Raw genomic sequence first — 18,493 nt, 5'->3', positions numbered from 1 at the left:
GTTGAATGATGTACGAGGGGCAGCAACTTGAAATTAGTGGAGGTTGAGGCCTGGTGGGTAATGGGGATGGGAGGATATATTGAAGGGCAAGTTCCCATCTCCGGAGTTCTGATAGGTTGGTGTCAGTGGGGAGTATCTAGATAACGTGGACGGTGTAACACTGTGCCAAGATGTGCTGGCCGTGCACCAAGGCATGTTTAGCCACAGGGTGATCCTCATTACCAACAAACACTGTCTGCTGCCCCTCGTACATCACTTGTCATTCAACAACATCTTTGCCTCTGTACTTCCGCCTCGACTGACATCTTTGCCCAACCTCTTTGCGTTTACATATGTCTGCTTGTGTCTGTATATGTGCGAGTGTATACCTGTCCTTTTTTCCTCCTAAGGTAAGTCTTTCCGCTCCTGGGATTGACCACATTGTAGTTTGGTAATTGCCAATAGTCAGCGCCAGTCACAAACATGGTGAGTTCAGGTGTTGAGCAAGCTTTCTGTGTGTTGGAGTTCGACAAAAACAAGTGTGCTAAAGCTGCTCAGTGGATGTTTAGAACCAAGTAGGGTAAGATGCAACCAACAAGGAAGGCCATTTATCACTGGCACAACAAATTTGTTACGACAGGTTGCTTGTGCTCGGCAAAGAGAAGCGGGCGTCCCAGTGTGAGTGAAGTGAATGTGGTGCGCGTTCGAGAGACATTCATAAGGAGCCCAGAGAAATTGGTGCGTCGTGCATCCCGTGAACTTGAAATGGCTCCAATGACGTGGAAAGGCCTGTGACAGAAGCTGTCTATGAAACCATTCAAACTGGAGCTAGTGCAAAGCTCAATGATGACGACAAAGACAAGCGTTTCGAGTTTTGTTCGCAGTTGCAACAATTTAATGAGGATGGAAATGGCATTGTTGATCGCTTAATTTTTAGTGACGAAGCTGCTTTTCATACTAATGGGAAAGTGAACAGGCATAATTGTCGAATCTGGGGTACAAAGCATCCACACGAATGCATTGAATTTGAGCATGATTCCCCAAAGCTAAATGTTTTTTGTGCCTTGTCACATTGAAAACTGTACAGGCCATTCTTCTTTGCCGAGAGCTCTTGTCACTGGATATTTCTACTTGGACATGTTGCAGCAATGGCTGGTTCTCAAATGCAATCGGACTCTGCACTCATCTTTCAGCAGGATGGGGTCCACCCCATTTTCATTGTGAAGTTCATGGGCACCTGAAAACAGTGCTGCTGCATCGATGGATCGGCCGTGCTACAGAAGGGGCAATTGTTTCAAAATTGCCTACCCGATCACCAGATCTCACTTCGTGTGACTTTTTTCTGTGGGGACACACTAAAGATCTGGTGTATGTACTGCCTCTACCACGTGATGTAGCAGAGCTCCGGGAGAGAATATGGGAAGGGACTGCCACAGTCGATGATTCCACGCTGGGACGGGTGTGGCTAGAATTCGATTACCGTATTGACGTCTGCTGGGTCACTGATGGTTCGCATTTTGAATGTTTGTAAAAAAAAAACTTTCAGAGTTTCTCTTCAAAATGTAATATGTATGACATCTGTACAATGCTTAGTTCTTGTGCAATAAATAATTGAAAGTGTTTCCAGACTTTATGTACATCCTGTATAATAGGGCAGAAACCATTTACATGTTATCTTGGATAATAAACTAGGGATAAGAAGAGATCAATGCCAAGCTGTTTCAAAACGTAGCACATCTTTGAAGAATGCCCTGTATTCCGTTACATTCTTTAAATTCTGAATATGTGGTCACTGCAGCAAAGATATTTTAAGCCTGGTTAACACTTAGTGAATCAGCACCAGTGACAATACTTGAGTAACAATACTTCAGTGTAAATGGTGGTAGAGTGTAAGCGAACAGCTTTCATTTATTGCTGATATGCATGTCTCAAAGAACAGACACTATTGATGATCCAACGCTGGATGAAGTACTTCAAAATTAATTTGCTGACTGTGAATTTCTTGACATTAGCTGTATTAGGTATAGATCTACTACTTAGTTGTGACATATGAAAACTTCTGCTTTATAGGGACTCTAATCTGAATTTACCACTTATGGTGAGGTGGTCGCCTTAACCACTTCAGCTATTCATGTGTGCTACCCATACCCAAACTTTCTTGTGTCACAGTGTCTGCTTCCTTGTCTCATAGTCCACTAACTTCCGTAGTATACAGTCACTGTGAAGAAACTTCTAAAGAAACAGAGATTACTGCGTAATACATGTAAAACAAAGCATAGTGCTATAGACAGAGAGATGGTAAATGAAATTCATTTGGTTGCTTAGAGAGCAATGCATGATGCCTTCAGTGATTTACCATAGCAGAATATTGACAAATGATATTTTACAAAACCCAAAGAAATTCTGGTCATATTTTAAGGCTGTTAGTGGTGCCAAAATTAGTGTCCAGTCCCTAGCAAATGAGACAGGAACTGAAATTGAGGGTTGCAAAGCAAAAGTTGAGAAGCTTAATTCCAGTTTCAAATGTTCCTTTTTGAAGGAAGACTCAATTTAATCCTCTTATCACTGCCAGTGGGTTTGAGAAACATTTGAAATTGTTAAAATTGAACAAAGCTCCAGGGCCCAATGGAATCCGTACCAGATTCCATACTGAATTTGTGGCTGACTTAGCCAGCCTTCCAACTATAAGCTGTCGTATATCCCTCGAACAGAAAACTGTGCCCAGTTCATGGAAAAAAGCACAGTCACACCCACCTGCAAGATGGGTAGAAGTAGTGATCCACAAAATTACTGTCCAGTATCCTTGACATAGATTTTTTGTGGAATTTTGAGAGCATATTCTGGGCTCAAACATAATGAGGTATCTCGAACAGAATGGCCTCCTCTTTGTCAACTGAATGGATTCAAAAATTATCCATCATGTGAAACCATCTTGCACCTTCCTCACATGACCTATTGAAAGCTTTGGATCAAGGCAGGCAGGTAGATGGAGTATTTCTTGATTTCCGGAAAAGCATTTGATTCGGTACTACAGCTACACTTGTTATCAAAAATACGATTATATGGGGTATCAAGTGAAATTTGTGACTGTATTGAGGACTTTTTGGTAGGGAGGATGCAACATGATATCTTGGATGGAGAGTCATTGTCAGATGTAGAAGTAACTTCAGGTGAGACCTTTGCTGTTCATGTTGTATATTAATGACGTTGCAGACAATATTAATAGTAGCCTTTGACTGTTTCCAGATAATGCAGTTATCTATAATGAAGTACTGTCTGAAAGAAGCTGCTAAGTATTGTCACATATTGATAAGATTTCAGAGTGGTGGAAAGATTTACAACTTGCTTTAGATGTTCCGAAATGTAAAATTTTGCACTTCACAAAAAGAAAAAATGTATCCTATAACTATAATATCAGTGAGTCACTGTTGGAATGTCCGACCCCGGTAGCTGAGTGGTCAGTCCGACAGACTGTCAATCCTAAGGGCCCGGGTTTGATTGCCGGCTGGGTCGGAGATTATCTCCACTCAGGGACTGGGTGTTGTGTTGTCCTAATCATCATCACTTCATCCCCATCGACGCACAAGTCGCTGAAGTGGTGTCAAATTGAAAGACTTGCACCAGGCGAGCGGTCTACTCGACAGGAGGTCCTCGTCACATGCCATTATACTGTTGGAATCGGCCAGCTCGTACAAATACATGGGTGTAACACTTTGTAGGGATATGAAATGGAATCATCACATAGTCTCAGTCATGGCTAAGCAGGTAGTAGGTTTCGGTTTGTTGGTAGAGTACTGGGGAAGTGCAGTCAGTTTACAAAGAAGATTGCTTACAAATCACTCATGCGACCAGTTCTACAATATTGCTCAAGTGTGTGGGACCCATACCAGATAGGATTAATAGGGGATATTGAATGTGTACAGAGAAGGGCAGTATGAATGCTCACAGACTTATTTGATCTGCTGGAGAGTGTCATAAGATACTGAAGGAACTGAACTGGCAAGCTCTTTAAGACAGATATAAACTATCCCGAGAAAGTCTATTAACAAAGTTTCAAGAACTGCTTTTAAATGTGACTCTAGGAATATACTACAATCTCCTATGTGTTGCACAAATAGGGATTGTGAGAAGAAATCAGAATAATTGCTGCATGCACAGAGGCATTCAGACAATCATTCTTCTCACACTTCATATATGAATGGAATGGGAAGAAACCGTAATAACTGGTACAATGAGATGTACCCTTTGCTCTGTACCTCACGGTGGTTTTCAGAATGTAGGTGTAGATGTAGATTCATCATCTAATGCACATAAAGTTACTTGGATTCCTGCAACAGGGAGAATGAGACAAGCCCGCCCGGGCATGGCACGTGTTGATAACATCATTGGTGTCAATTCCTTATTGTCTTGTTCTCTCTGTTGTGGGAATTTTGCATTAAGTGATGAACGATATGGACTACAGAGGTTTGGGTCAGTCCAGGAAGTGTGCACGGCTAGCTGAAATGGTGGCTCCAGATAAGTGGGAAATTTAGATTCGAGTCCCAGTCCAGCATGTCACTATTTGGAAGCAAATCTGGTCCTAATACAGCTGATGTTGAGGAATTCGCAGGAAATGAATTTCAAAAAATTCATTTATTAGTTTCTCCGTGTTATGAGTGTGTCCTTGATTGTGCAACTGTTCATTTAATTAATGAAAACTGCTTCAGTTGCTGTTGGCTTTGTGTCCACTACAGGTTTTGGCCATTACATTAGGCCATTTTCAATATGTTCTGCAAACTGGCATAAATATGATAAATACATAAATATTGTACTTGTATATAATAGAAGAGGATAAAACAAGGCCTACGTACTTACAGCATAAGTGCATATAGAATATAGAAACCTACATTGTGCTGTACAAGAGCAAAGTCAAGTGATAAAAAAAAAGTTACAAGTCTGGTGGCTTTAAAAAGTTATATGCCCAATAACATCATAAGAAAAATTAGTGTGTCAGCATCATAAAGCAATCCCTTTTATTACATTAAAAGTATGGGCACACTATATTGTTAAGAGTATTTGTGTTCAGACAAATTCAAAAATATCAAATTGCAGATTTTACCAATAGAAGCTTAAAAATAATTTTAGAATTAACAAAAATGTAACTGGACTGGGGATCCAAGTAGAGTGTAAGGTTATGTCCCCTAGCATGCAAAAATTGATCCGCAGGGAAGTTTCAAGGGCGTTAATGAATGTAGCTTAACTGCATTGTGTGCTGCTTCAAAGCATGTTTAAAAACATCTGGATACAATTACGAACTTGCAGAGTAAGTTTGAAGGAAGTTACCATTAATAGTGTGGTAGATGTCCAAGAAACTAGTGTTTCTAGTTGTGCATTGATCATTAATTGTTGTTTCCTTGGATTTTTTCAGGTGGGTGTGGATTTCTAATTCTACATAAATGTCCATAAGGTTCCCTTCTTCATCAGAATACTGAGATTGTTTTCAATGCTGTGCACAAGAGAGGCACATAGTGTACAGTATCAAAAACATTCTTAATTCATCAGTCCTTTCTTCATACAGTGGAGAAGAGATACTTTATAGACATATACGAAGAAATAGAAAACTATGTCTACCTGAAAAATTCCAAGAAAAAGACACATAACAAGCAATGCACACTTAAAAGCATCAGTTTCTTGGACATCTGCTGCTCCATTATTGGTAACTTCCTTTAAAGTTCCTCCACAAGTCCATAACTGTATCCAGGTGTTTGTAAAAATGCTTTGTAAGCAGTCCAAACTATGCTAGTGCCTCCTATGGTTCCCTGTGGTTTTACTTTTGTGCTCGACTTGAGTTCCCTGCAACTGCAGCTATTTTAGGCTTCTATCAATTCTAAAAGTATTTAATTATTTTCAGTCTTTTTATTGGTAAAACAAGCAATTTGGAATTTTTGAATACCTCTGGAAGCAAACCCTCAGAATTAAAGCATCCCAATACTTTTAAAGTAATCAAATGGAGTGCTTTGTGATGCTGACACACTAATTTTTCTCATGATGTTATTGGGCACATAACTTTTTAAAGCCACCAGACAAGCATAATGACTCTAACCCAGATTTACGACTTATTGTGAATGGTCGCCTCACCATTAGGCTATCTGTGCACGCTTCCTAGACTGACCCCAAACTCCCACATGGCACACTGTCTTGATAGCTTAATGGTAAGGTGACGGCTTGTAATAAGTGGGAAATCCATATTCAAGTCCTGGTCCGGTGCCAGTTTTCACATGTTAGCAACAGGTAGAACATCTGTACCTAATACAGCTCATGCCATGTTGTTCGCATTCAGTGAATTTATTTCAATCTAACTTCAAGCAGCTGTCAATCATCATCAATGTAAATACCTAGAATAAGTCCCACAATTAGGCTGAATGTGTCTGGTTATATAAGGTGTGGTCTCTTGCCAATGCGGATACTAGTTTTTTACTATCTTATTAACTATTATTGGTAGAAGCCAACACAGGCTAACACAAGTTGTTAATGACATTGTGAGAGAAGGAAAGTTGCCACTCACCATATAGCGGAGATGCTGAGTTGTGATAGGCACAACAAAAAGATTGTGGTTTCAGTTGTCTGAGACAGAAAAAAAAAAACCGACTGACCAGCCTGTTGCTCTATCAGGCAACAGCATTTACCAATAACCACTAGGTGTTGACTGCATCACATCCTTACTTGTGTCAATAACCACTAGATGCCACTCATTTTTGTGAAATGTGTGGCAGCTTTGCCCAAGCACAAGCAGCCCAAAATAGCTTTTCATTGTTTGGCACCTGAAGTACAGCTGTTTCTGTGATAAGTGTCACAAGTAAATTGAGTCATCATGCTGAATGTCTGACTAAAACTATTGAAGAAGAGGATGGAAAAGTTGAACTAAATTCATGAGATTTTCTGTCAAAGATAAAGAAAAGTAACATAAGTGAATCTTCAATTCAGGTGAATGAATACTCCAGTCACTAGTAAGAACTAAAAAAGAGCTTGAAGCACTTGTGCCTGTCCAGTTCCTGTTGATCTTACATACTGACATTGTGACATCTGCGCATTCTCTGAACGAACCGTATAATTTCATTTCCATGTTGTAAAGTCTGGCCAATAAAAGTGTGAACTTAAGTAAACAAGAGTGAACAAAAACACGTGAACAATTTGTTAGGGCTATCCTCAATTCATTTATATTATTTTGTGCCTGTTCCACAAGCATTTTCACCTAGCTAATGGAAGGAAACATTGAGATTATGTGTTCAATTCTATACTGTTACTATGAAACTGCTAAGCACTAAAGAGCTGATATAAGGCATTATGAGGTTCGTATCCTTGGCTGAATGTCTCCCTTGGTATTTGTCAGGATTATTGTGGGAATTGTGTCCATGAAGTACAGAAATACACAAACTACGAGTTATTAGCCAACACCACTTTATTTCTATGAATACATTTATAATAACGTCCTTGCTATGCCGACCCATCATAACTGTGTCTGATGTTCCGCCACGACCAAATAAGGGTTTGTCAATACTCCATTGTAAGTTGAAAAAGATATAAATCTGCATCGGAACCACGGGCGTTTGAAACTGTTCTGCCTGTGCAGGTGGCTAGCAACACGATGCAACTACTTTGTGTGTGAGGCACTGTGGGTCTGTCGTATACTGACACCGCAGGTCGTCAGCATTCCGTGATAATGCCAGCTTGCACTCATACCCACGTGTGGCAGCTGCATCCAAGTCTGTGACCCTTACACAGACAACATTAATATGTATAGACAGATTTGTTTCACTTACGAAACAATGCCTGAGCATGTCTGTGTTATGTCATTTTTGGTCAAAATTCAACAATTCGGAACAAACTTTGCTGCTACATGTATTGGTTTCACTTATGAAACAAGTACTTATGCTGAATAAGAGAGTAAATGAATCTTGTATGTGCCCCGCTGTTGAAACATCAAAGAAACGATGGCAACTAGTGAGCAACCTGTGAACCAAATGTGACTGAATGCAATTTAATTAATGAAAACTGCTGCAGTTGCTATTGAGAAATTTATTGTGTCCACTGTCAATTTCAGCCTTCACATTAGGTTATTTTCAAGCGGCTCAGAAAGTTGCCATAAATATAATAGATAAATCTTTGTATGAAAATGGATGTTGGTACATCTGTTTGAAATTAATAGCCTTTGACACCAGTGAAAGTTGGCACATACAAGGTGTGATCAGAAAGTAACGGGGGAGTTTTTTAATTTTTTGGGCTCTATAAATCCAATTTTCGAATTTTTTTTTTACCTTATTGTTACACCTGTTCTTGATGGACATTTGAATTTTCAGCTGTTTTGAATATGTGGTTCATAGTTGAAAGTTGAAAAGGTTATATGTGTTTTCAGCAGTGAATTTTTACTTTTGAAAAAGATAGATAAATTTGCATTACGTTTTGTGTGAAAGTTGGAATAAAGCGCCGCCCTGCATTTGAAATGTTAACTGTGGCTTTATGAAAATATACTATGAGCTATGAGAAAGGCAAGAGTTAACAAGTTATATAAACATTTCAAAGAGGGCCGAGAAGACACTGAAGATGATAACAGCTCTGGACACTCCGGCACATCAGTTACTGATGACAATGTGGAAAACATAAAGAAAATGATTTTGGAAAATGCCAGATCACTATCAGAGGGGTCGCTGATGATATTGGCATATTCTTTTGCTCATGCCAGATATCTTTTTTTTTCAGATGTTTTGGACATGAAACATGTAGCAGCGATGTTTGTTCTGAAATTGTTGAATTTTGACCAAAATGATATCACGTAGACATGCTCAGGCATTGCTGAATGAAGTTAAAAAAATCAAGAACTTCTAAAGAAGGTTATTAACAGGTGACAGACCATGAGTGTACGCGTATGACGTCAAAACCAAGGCCCAGTTATCCCAGCGCAAAACTATCTGAAGAGCCAAAACAGAAAAAAATTCAACAAATTCTTCTCACTGTTTTCTTTGATTACAATTGGATAGTGCATCATGAGTCCCTACTTTATAGCCGTACTGTCAATAAGGAATACTACCTGGAAGTTATGTGCTGTCTTCATGAAGCAATCTGAGAAAAACAACCAGAACTGTGACAAAACCGCTCATGGAAATTGCGTCATGATAATGCTCCCACTCGCTCCTGCATGATTTTTTGGCAAACAACAGGCTCATTATGTTGACTCAGCCACTGTGTCCACTGAACATGGCTCATGTGACTTCCTTCTATTCCCAAGGCTGAAGAGAACCATGAAAGGACGCCATTTTGACACAATTGATGACATAAAAACAGATTTGTTGAGGAGCTGAACACAATAATGACAATGGGTTCCAAAAGCGATCAAAAAAAAATGCTCGCACAAGTGTGTTTTATTTGAGGGGTGATTACTTTGAAGGGGACAAAGTTGATGCTGAAGGATAAATAAAGATTCTTTTGAAAAACAAAAATTCATGTTACTTTTTGACCACACCTCATACACTTTTTTTAGACAGGTTTTATGTTATCTACTTTGCTGTAACTTGCCACTGGATGCTACTGGAGCATATCAACACCACCACACAAGCTGAATGCATGCCTGAAGAATTCGGCTCCCTGGAGGTGTGAAGAAAATAACACTGTTGGCTAATATGAATGCGCATTTACTTGGAGATGTTTCTGCAAAAACATTTGCCAACCAACTTATGGATACGGGCAATGACAAACTTCCAGTTCTTTGTGAAACACAGGAGATATCATTTCCACTGAACTTCTGTCAACTTCAGTCACCATCTTGAAAAGAAAGTTTTTCCAAGCTCCTGGAACGACAATTGCCTATGCGAGCAACCATCTAAGCTCCAAAGAATGACAAAGTCAAATAGACTTCCCTTGAAAAAACAAATGCTGGATGTGATTACGGCAACAATAATTAATGGCGAATGTAAAGCAGAAGATATCCTGGATCTGCACATTCCAATGAATCGTACAGATTTGCCCTCCACTTTCAGTTGACGACAGTTTCCTGCGTGTCTTGCTTTTGCAATGACAATATACAAAGTTCAAGGGAAGTCACTGTTCATTGCTGGATTAAATTTAGAAAATCCATGTTCATATATGATGCTTCAATGCTTCACCAAAACCTTAAGTTACTACTTAACTCCAAATAACATTTCATAGACTCTGTGTAACAACCATCACTGGCCAGTCCAAGTTATGCATTCATTGTCATTTTCTGTGCTGTGCCCATGTTATTATTTTTCGTATCTGCACATAAATTCCAACAAACTTGGTCACAGTAGATGCTCTTTACTCTGCTGCTAATTAAAGTCACGTTTTTCGTACACACATCTTTTGTTGGTCTTGTAAAAGGGAACATGCACCACTACAGTATGTAGACAGTTATTTTTTCCTTGCTTAATGCATGAATGATATAAGACAGAAGATCACTGTTATTGATGCAAAGTATCCCGCCAACATGCACTGTATAGTGGCTTGTAGTTGTAGATGTAAAAAATTACATGTTCAGTCTCATGCAAAATCAACACATCCTTCCCACAACTTTCTTTCACCCGAGATAATGTAGTATTTCTTATAATTTCTTTCAAGCAAGATTATTTCTGCTTTTCCAGGAAACTGCCTAGTTTTAAGTGGTTTTTTTTCATTGTTTGAGGATATAATTTTTAATATGGCTATGGACAAGAAAAAACCCACATATTATCAACAGAACAAATTGAATTGGTTTGTTTGAGAGAATGGATTAATTATATTGCTGTCAAACTGCTCTCTGAAGAGCAGGGAAATAGTGTCACAGCATTTAAAATCTCTAGCCTGACAGGTTTTATGCCTTCATATACACCTTTAGCTGACTATTTCAGCTTGCATGTGTAAACTGTGGAGTAGCCATGTCTCATTGTAATCAGTACACATTTTTAAATGAATTCAGACAGGCAGACACCACCCGAATAGGCCTTGAAGATCCAACGGTATCGACCAGCCGCTGCATCATCCTCAACCCTTAAGTGTCACAGAAATTAAAATTTATGTTCAATAACACAGGCTACACGTTGCAGACTATCGAGTTTTCCATAAAACTTGGGAAACACTATGACTGGCTGAACTACATCATCAGTGTGATCCTTACCATGATTAATACATCGAAACTGCTGTATAGGTTTGTGGAGTTGGTGCAAAAATGTCGCAGAAACCTTCACCCCTGTATAGCAGAACATGGAATAGGAAAGATATTACCCATCATGGAATGACTTACTCTCAAAATTCTAAGATTAGTCAAACATTTTGCATTCTTACATATTATGTAATAAAGATGATTGTAAAATTAGATACTCTTCATCTTATATAAAACTATGCAGAAGTTGTTCTTCCAGCAGATCATCTAAAGTGGAAGAGAGAGGATAAATAGTATTGATACTTCACACAACCGTCACCACAATACACACTATTGAGGAATGGAATAAAACTCAAATGTAAATTTCAGCCATAAATAACAGTTCAAGTTTTCCATCCTCCTGCCATCATTTCATTGTCGGACAGAGGGCTCATGTACCAGTGGGAACATGAGTGGTGTAATGTGCTTAACAACAAACTACTACAGGAAGTCAAATGTACCATAAATGTCAGCCAGTCCAATGGAAGGGAGTGATGCCCACCAGGTTAAGGATGGAAAATTGTCCAGTACCATACAATTTCCTTCATTGGCAGGGTAACCCATGAATATAGGAAGGTGTGGAATACCACATTCAGTGCAACACATTTTAGCTACATGTATTTCATATAGTCACACATCCGTATAACAGGCTGTGTGTCTTTAATACATTTTTCCAAATGACTGGAGGATTTTAATACATATGAACCACTATTAGTGACTATAGCAATGAAAACAATCGATTTTTGACAAAATAATGTAATTGGATGCATAAAAAACCTACTCACCATGCGGCTGCAGAACACACACATAAAAGGAGGTTATAATTAGGCAAGCTTTCGGAACCGGTCACTCCTTCTTCACGCAGAAGGGTTGAAGGGAAAGGAAGAGGGGAGAAGGAAAAGGACTGGAGAGGTCTAGGAGAAGGAGTAGATTTTGGAAAAGTCACACAGAATGAGTCAGGCAAGATTTACCAAATGGGATGAGAAGGAAAGACTAATTGCTGGGAGCTGCATCATATGAGTTTTGAAAACCTGAGAATTTAAAGGTTGGAAGACAGGGTAACATGCAAGACAGAGGTTACTGCTTAAACATCATGCACAAGTTAATAAGAGTGAGAAGCTAAGTGTATTATACATAACTGAAGTGGGAGGGGAACAGTGAAAACTAGTCAGGTAAGAAAATGAAAAGAAAACTAAAATGGAGAGAAGATAGCAGTAGTTACTGTGAAGAAATGCTGACCGGGAAGAAATTAATGTAAATTAAGGCCAGATGGGTGGGCGAGAAGCAAGGACATGTTATAGCGATAGTTCCCACCTGCAGAGTTCTAAGAAACTGGTGTCGGGGGAAGAATCCAGATGGTACGTGTGGTGAAGCAGGCACTGTGATCATGATTGTCATGTTGTAGAGCATGCTCTGCAAAAAGATACTGCATGTTCCCATTCATCACCTTCTGCCTATGCCCATTCATCCTAACTGATAATTTGGTGGTAGTCATGCCAGTGTAAAAGGCTGAACAGTGTTTACATAACAGCTGGTATATGACATGTCATTTCACATGTGGCTCTCCTTTTGATAGTATATGTTTTGCTAGTTACAGGGCTGGTATAGATGGCGGTAGGAGGGTGCATAGGGCAAGTCTTGCAGTAGCTGTGGTCACAAGGGTAGGAGACAGTTGCAGAAGGATCATAAGGTCTGACAATAATACTGTAGAGATTGGTAGCACAACGAAAATATATTCTAGGTGTGGTGGGCAAAATCTCAGACAGAATAGATCTCATTTTGGGGCATGATTTTAGGAAGCCATGGTCTTGACAAAGTAGCTGATTAATACATTCCAAAGCTTGCGTAATTGTAAACTTCTTTCATGTGTGTGTTCTGCTGCCGCATGGTGAATAGATTTTTTTATCTATAGAATTACATTATTTTGTCAAAAATTTATAGTTTTCGTTTTATGTTAACCCATGTGACCATTGCTCTTTCTTATGAAACCTTCTTGTCAATCTTCATTGGTGTCTGTTTTCTACCTTATGTGCTAATCCGTTTGTTTATTTACCTGTATCACCAGGATTAATCAACTCTTTGCCCCTGCATCTTTTCTAGTACCGATATCAACGTGTTGTAGGTGGGTGCATTTTTATTTACATATACCAGTTCCATTGTTGTTTATGTATTTGTATATTACAATTTACGGTTCACTACACTGTATGGCCTCCTCCCGATCATCTTTCGCCGATTTATTCGCATATTTGACAGCCTCCCCCCCTCCCTACCCTCCACTTATTTAGATTATACATAATTCTTTCATGCTTTTGTGTGTTTGTATTTTGACAAACTACTGTAATTGACTTCTACTGCCATCTCCCACATTAATTTAATTGCCAAGCAAAGTATTTTATGTTTTCTTGTATGACTCTATCTTTCTGTTACCCAGTTTTTAAAATTTTATCTCTCTTCATGACTTTCCCAGTTTTTTTTTTTTTTTTTGCCACTCTCACAATTTCTAACACTCCAAACTGTCCTCTCTTGCCTTGAAGAATCCCACCTCATATTACATCCATTCTTTTCAAAAACATGCCTTTGTGCTTTCAAAACTAAGGTCCCACACTCTATTTCTGGAAACTTGCTTGTCCCTTGGAGTTACTCCAAAAGGCCTGACATTGAAAATCCCTGTTTCTGGATGTAATCCTGCTCTACACCAGGCTCTTTTACAGTTTCAAATATTGTAATCTCTATCTGTTACCCGGCTAATCTGTGACCTGCATGCCTCCTCAGCGAATTTCCTCTCCACTCCTATAAATCCTGCAGTTATGTGCCCCTCATGTTTCCTTGGATGGTATCATCCACCAAGCCAACTTCAAACTGCAACAACATGCCAGATTTCACCTCAAAAATGTGATATCGCTTTCCCCCAAACTACCTGAGCAGTGGTGTTTCCATTTCTGTCCCACTGCAGCTCCCTAGACAGCCACACCATCAACCACCACTCCTCTCCTACAAACCGAGCTTGGCCGACCTCCTTAATATCCCACAGTCCTCACCAGTGTCTCCCAGACCAAGAATAACTCATAATCACAAGAACCAGTCACAACAGTACAGTGTCCTCAACATCTCGTCTAAAGCACTCTCCCTTTTTAAATTATCTTTATTATGTGAGGGTCTCACTACCAGCCCTAAACCTGCATTTGATCATGTTGCTTTGGTGAAGACCATACTTTCCTTCACACATAACATCAACTGGAAATATCACTTTGTAACACAATCCCAAAACCTTTCCAACAGCAAATGTGACATTGAACCCTGCCTTGAGCAGTTCCGATGACGATCCCAGCTTGATTAACCACCACTATCTCAAAATCATTCCTTACAAGCCTTTCAAGAATTCCTCACATCCATCATTGCTTCACAGCCTTTCCTCAGGTCCCTAAAACATGACCCTAAGTTGTCCTCTGCAGAACTCCAGGCTTCACATTGCCTAAAAGCTTATGACCCCATCATTATCCTTCCAGCAGACAAATGATCTACCACTGTGGGGCTTGATCGAAAGGTGTATGTTAGTGAAGGTCTGCGCCAGCTGTCCGACACCTCTACGTACAGTGTCTGCCATCAAGACCCCATTCCTGTGATTCAAATTGATCTACAGTCCCTCCTTAAAACCTCAGGCCCCTTACGAGGAGTACCACCTCAATCCATAGAACTTCTCACCACACCCAAACTACGCATCCCCACCTTTTACCTTCTTCCTAAGATCCCCAAACCCAATCGTCCTGGCCTTCCAATAGTTGCTGGCTTCAAAGCACTCACCAAACATAGATCTGCCTCAGTTGATCAGCACCTGTAACCCATAATACAAAGACTACCCTCCTATATCAAAGGTACCAACCATTTTCTACATGGTCGGAAATCCTTGCCCGTCCCACTCCCACCACACACTTTGCTTGTTACAGTGATGCCACCTCATTCTTTACCAACATTCCCCACGTATATGGCCTGTCTGCTGCTGAACATTTCCTCAGTCAGCACTCACCTGGTTCCAACACATCAGGGTACGGCCATGGGAGCCAGGATGGCTCATTCCTATGCCAACCATTTCATGGGTCACTTGGAGGGGGCTTTCCTGGGATCCATAAGCCTTCAGCCCCTGGTTTGGTTTAGATAACATTGATGACATCTTTATCATATAGACCTTTAATATTCCAGGAATCTCTGAATACCTTCTCCCAATTAAATTTCACATCGTCCTATTCTGAATCCTACGCAGCTTTCCATGTTGTTGATCTCGTCCTCACTGAACAGCAGCTACACGCTTCTGTCCACATTAAACGTACTAGCTAACACAGTACTTACATTTTGACAGTTGAAATCCTTTCCATGTCAAACATGTCCTCCCTCCCATACAGCCTTGGCATTCAAGGCAACCATATTTGTTCAGATACAGACTCTTTACAGCAATTCACCATCATTCTCTCCGCCCCCGGTAGCTGAGTGGTCAGTGCGACAGAATGTCAATCCTACGGGTCCGAGTTTGATTCCCGGCTGGGTTGGAGATTTTCTCTACTCAGGGACTGGGTGTTGTGTTATTCTTATCATCATCATTTCATCCCCATTGACGCACAAGTCGCCAAAGTGGCGTCAAATCGAAAGCCTTGCACCCGACGAACAGTCTACCCCACGGGAGGCCCTAGTCACACGACATTAACATTAGCCATCATTCTGACCTCAGCCTTCACTGGATGTAATTACCTCACCAGCCTGGTTCAGAAGCAGATTTCACAGGCCATCATATTCAATCCTGGTACTGCTGATCCCTCCAAAAAACTTCTTCAGACCACACCGCTGGTCACTCAGTATTATCCTGGTCTGGAATGTCTTAATCAGCTACTTCGACAAGGCCATGGCTTCCTAAAATCATGCCCTGAAATGAGATCTATTCTGTCTGAGATTTTGCTCACCACACCTATAATAGCTTTTCGTTGCTCTCCCAATCTGCAATAGTCTTGTCAGACCCTGTGCTGCTTCTGCACCCATCTCCCTGTCCTGTGACTCCTACCCCTGCGACTGTCCCTGCTGCAAGACTTGCCCTATGCACCCTCCTAACACCACCTATACCAGTCCTGTAATTGGCAAAACATATACTGTCAAAGAGGGAGCCACCTGTGAAATGACATGTCTTATACCAGCTGTTGTGTAAACACTGTTCTGCCTACCACCAAATTATCAGTTAGGATGAATGGGCATAGGCAGAGGGTGTATACTGGCAACAAATAATACCCTGTTGCAGAGCATTCTCTACAACATTACAGTCATGACCTCAGTGCCTGTTGCACCACACGTGCCATCTGGATTCTTCCCCCAGAGACCAGTTTCACAGAATATCACTGGTGGGAACTATCGTTACTACATGTCCTTCGTTCTCGCCACCCACCTGGCCTTAATTTATATTAATTGCTTCTGTCTCAGAATTTCTTCACAGTAGTTACTCCTTTCTTCTCTCCATTTTAGTTTTCTACATCTTTCATTTTCTTACCTGTCTGTTTTTGCTGCTCCTCTCCCACCTCTGTTACTTACAATGCACTTGCCTTTTCACTCTTATTACACTCTTATTAACTTGTGCAAAATGTTTAAGCAGTAACTCTGTCGTGCATATTACCCTGTCTTCCACCTTTAAACTCTCAGGTTTTCAAATTTCATCCGGTGCAGTCCCCAACAGTCAGTCCTTCCTTCTCATCCCATCTGGTAAGTCTCCCCTGACCTGCAGTTCTGCGCAACATTCCCAAAATCTACCCCTTTTCTTAGAGCCATTGGCTCCAAAAGGTTGCCTATTTAGAACCTCCTTTTATGCTTGTGTGCTGCTGCTGCTTGGTCAGTGGATTTTTTATCTGTCCAATTACATTATTTGTGTCTGTGTAGCCAAGTCTGAGAAAATCTGTTAATGTGTGTTCCTGTGGAAATGTTGCAGCAATTTTGCTTGTAAGAACAGATGTCACTCAAACCATGAGAGATGTACTTTGATATCCATTAAGAGCAGTGATGATTGTGCTGTCGAGGCCCTAATTACACCACCACCACCACTACCCTTTCCTTTGTAAAAATATGAACAGGACCATGGTTCTGGATATGCAACCATTGTATTTATAGTGAATAAATAATTATCTGAGGTGAATATCAAATGATTTAAACTTGGAATGACACAACGGAATAAAGTTATGTCTACATTTGTGTTTAGTTACAGCACTCCAAAAGGAACCGTTTCGCATCAAATCATTTTTCTGTGTGTTCCTTGTAAAATATGTATGTGTATGGTCTCTTATTCATACATAATGTAAACATAACTGTTATAAGATGTTCAAAAATCGCCTCTAATGTAAAACAATAATATTTTGTATTGTTTACAGGAGCTGCCTGCATGTTTTACAGTACATCTTGTGAATGTGACTGCTCTCAAATTGAAGAGGAATAAATTCAAGAAATTTCCTCAAAACCTAGGCAAATTAGTCAGAGTTGAAAACTTGGATGTATCACATAATTGCATAGAAAAGCTACCACATGATCTGGACGTTGTCCCATCTCTCAAGTGCCTTAATGTAGCTTCAAACAGTATTAAATTTATTCCTTCTAGCGTATGCCGACTGCAATATCTTCAAAGTTTAAATATATCTATGAATGGCTTGAAATCTCTTCCAGATAATATAGGGCTGCTAAAGAGTCTTATATATCTAAATGTGTCAGGGAACTGCTTGGAGACTTTACCGGAATCTCTGTGTAAACTTGTGAAGTTAGATGACCTAAATGTATCAAGAAACAGATTAAAAACCATTCCAGATAGCCTTTCGCAAATTATGAGTTTGAGATCATTGAATGTTTCAGGCAATAACATAACAGAGTTACCCACGTGTATCACCACTGGACTACCACAACTTTCGTATTTAGATGTATCTCACAATGAACTGATCGTATTGGACCGTCCACCTCGCTGTGCACATTCACTCATTTCTTTTAATTGTAGCCACAATAATTTGCAAGAAACTCCTCGCTGGGTATTTGAAGACAGTTGCAGAAAGTTACAAAGTGTTGATCTCAGTTTTAATTATGAAATGAGAGGCATGGCAAGCCAGCCAGTCAGTGCTCTCCATGGAAGTTGTCCTATAGCATGTCTCAACTTGTCAAACTGCTGCCTAAAACTCAACACAGTTTCCATGTTGTTTGGTTTGGGCAGTTTGGATGCATTGCACATGGGCAATCAGAGAGATGCATCTAAAAGGTATGTCCTCTGTGTGTTTAATACCGTTAAATGCTAAGTTACATTGCTAGATAATTAGATGCAACTGTTGCATGCAAATATTATTATTT

The 18,493-nt window shown here is 40.0% G+C and overlaps 1 protein-coding gene across 4 annotated transcripts in view; it reads left to right on the top strand.

The window, feature by feature from the left end:
• LOC124596160 (leucine-rich repeat-containing protein 1-like) overlaps positions 1 to 18,493 on the top strand; it is a 131,718-nt gene that overhangs the window by 41,708 nt on the left and 71,517 nt on the right. For all 4 annotated transcript variants that reach the window (XM_047135193.1, XM_047135192.1, XM_047135195.1 and 1 more), the window contains one exon: positions 17,539 to 18,404. In XM_047135193.1, the coding sequence (XP_046991149.1) occupies positions 17,539 to 18,404 (866 nt within the window). The remainder of the gene's footprint in view (positions 1 to 17,538; positions 18,405 to 18,493) is intronic.

Source organism: Schistocerca americana, chromosome 2 (genome assembly GCF_021461395.2).
Source record: "Schistocerca americana isolate TAMUIC-IGC-003095 chromosome 2, iqSchAmer2.1, whole genome shotgun sequence".
Taxonomy (NCBI): Eukaryota; Metazoa; Arthropoda; class Insecta; order Orthoptera; family Acrididae; genus Schistocerca; species Schistocerca americana.
The sequence above is the reverse complement of the archived record's forward strand: the minus strand, read 5'-3'. Positions and strand labels throughout refer to the sequence as shown.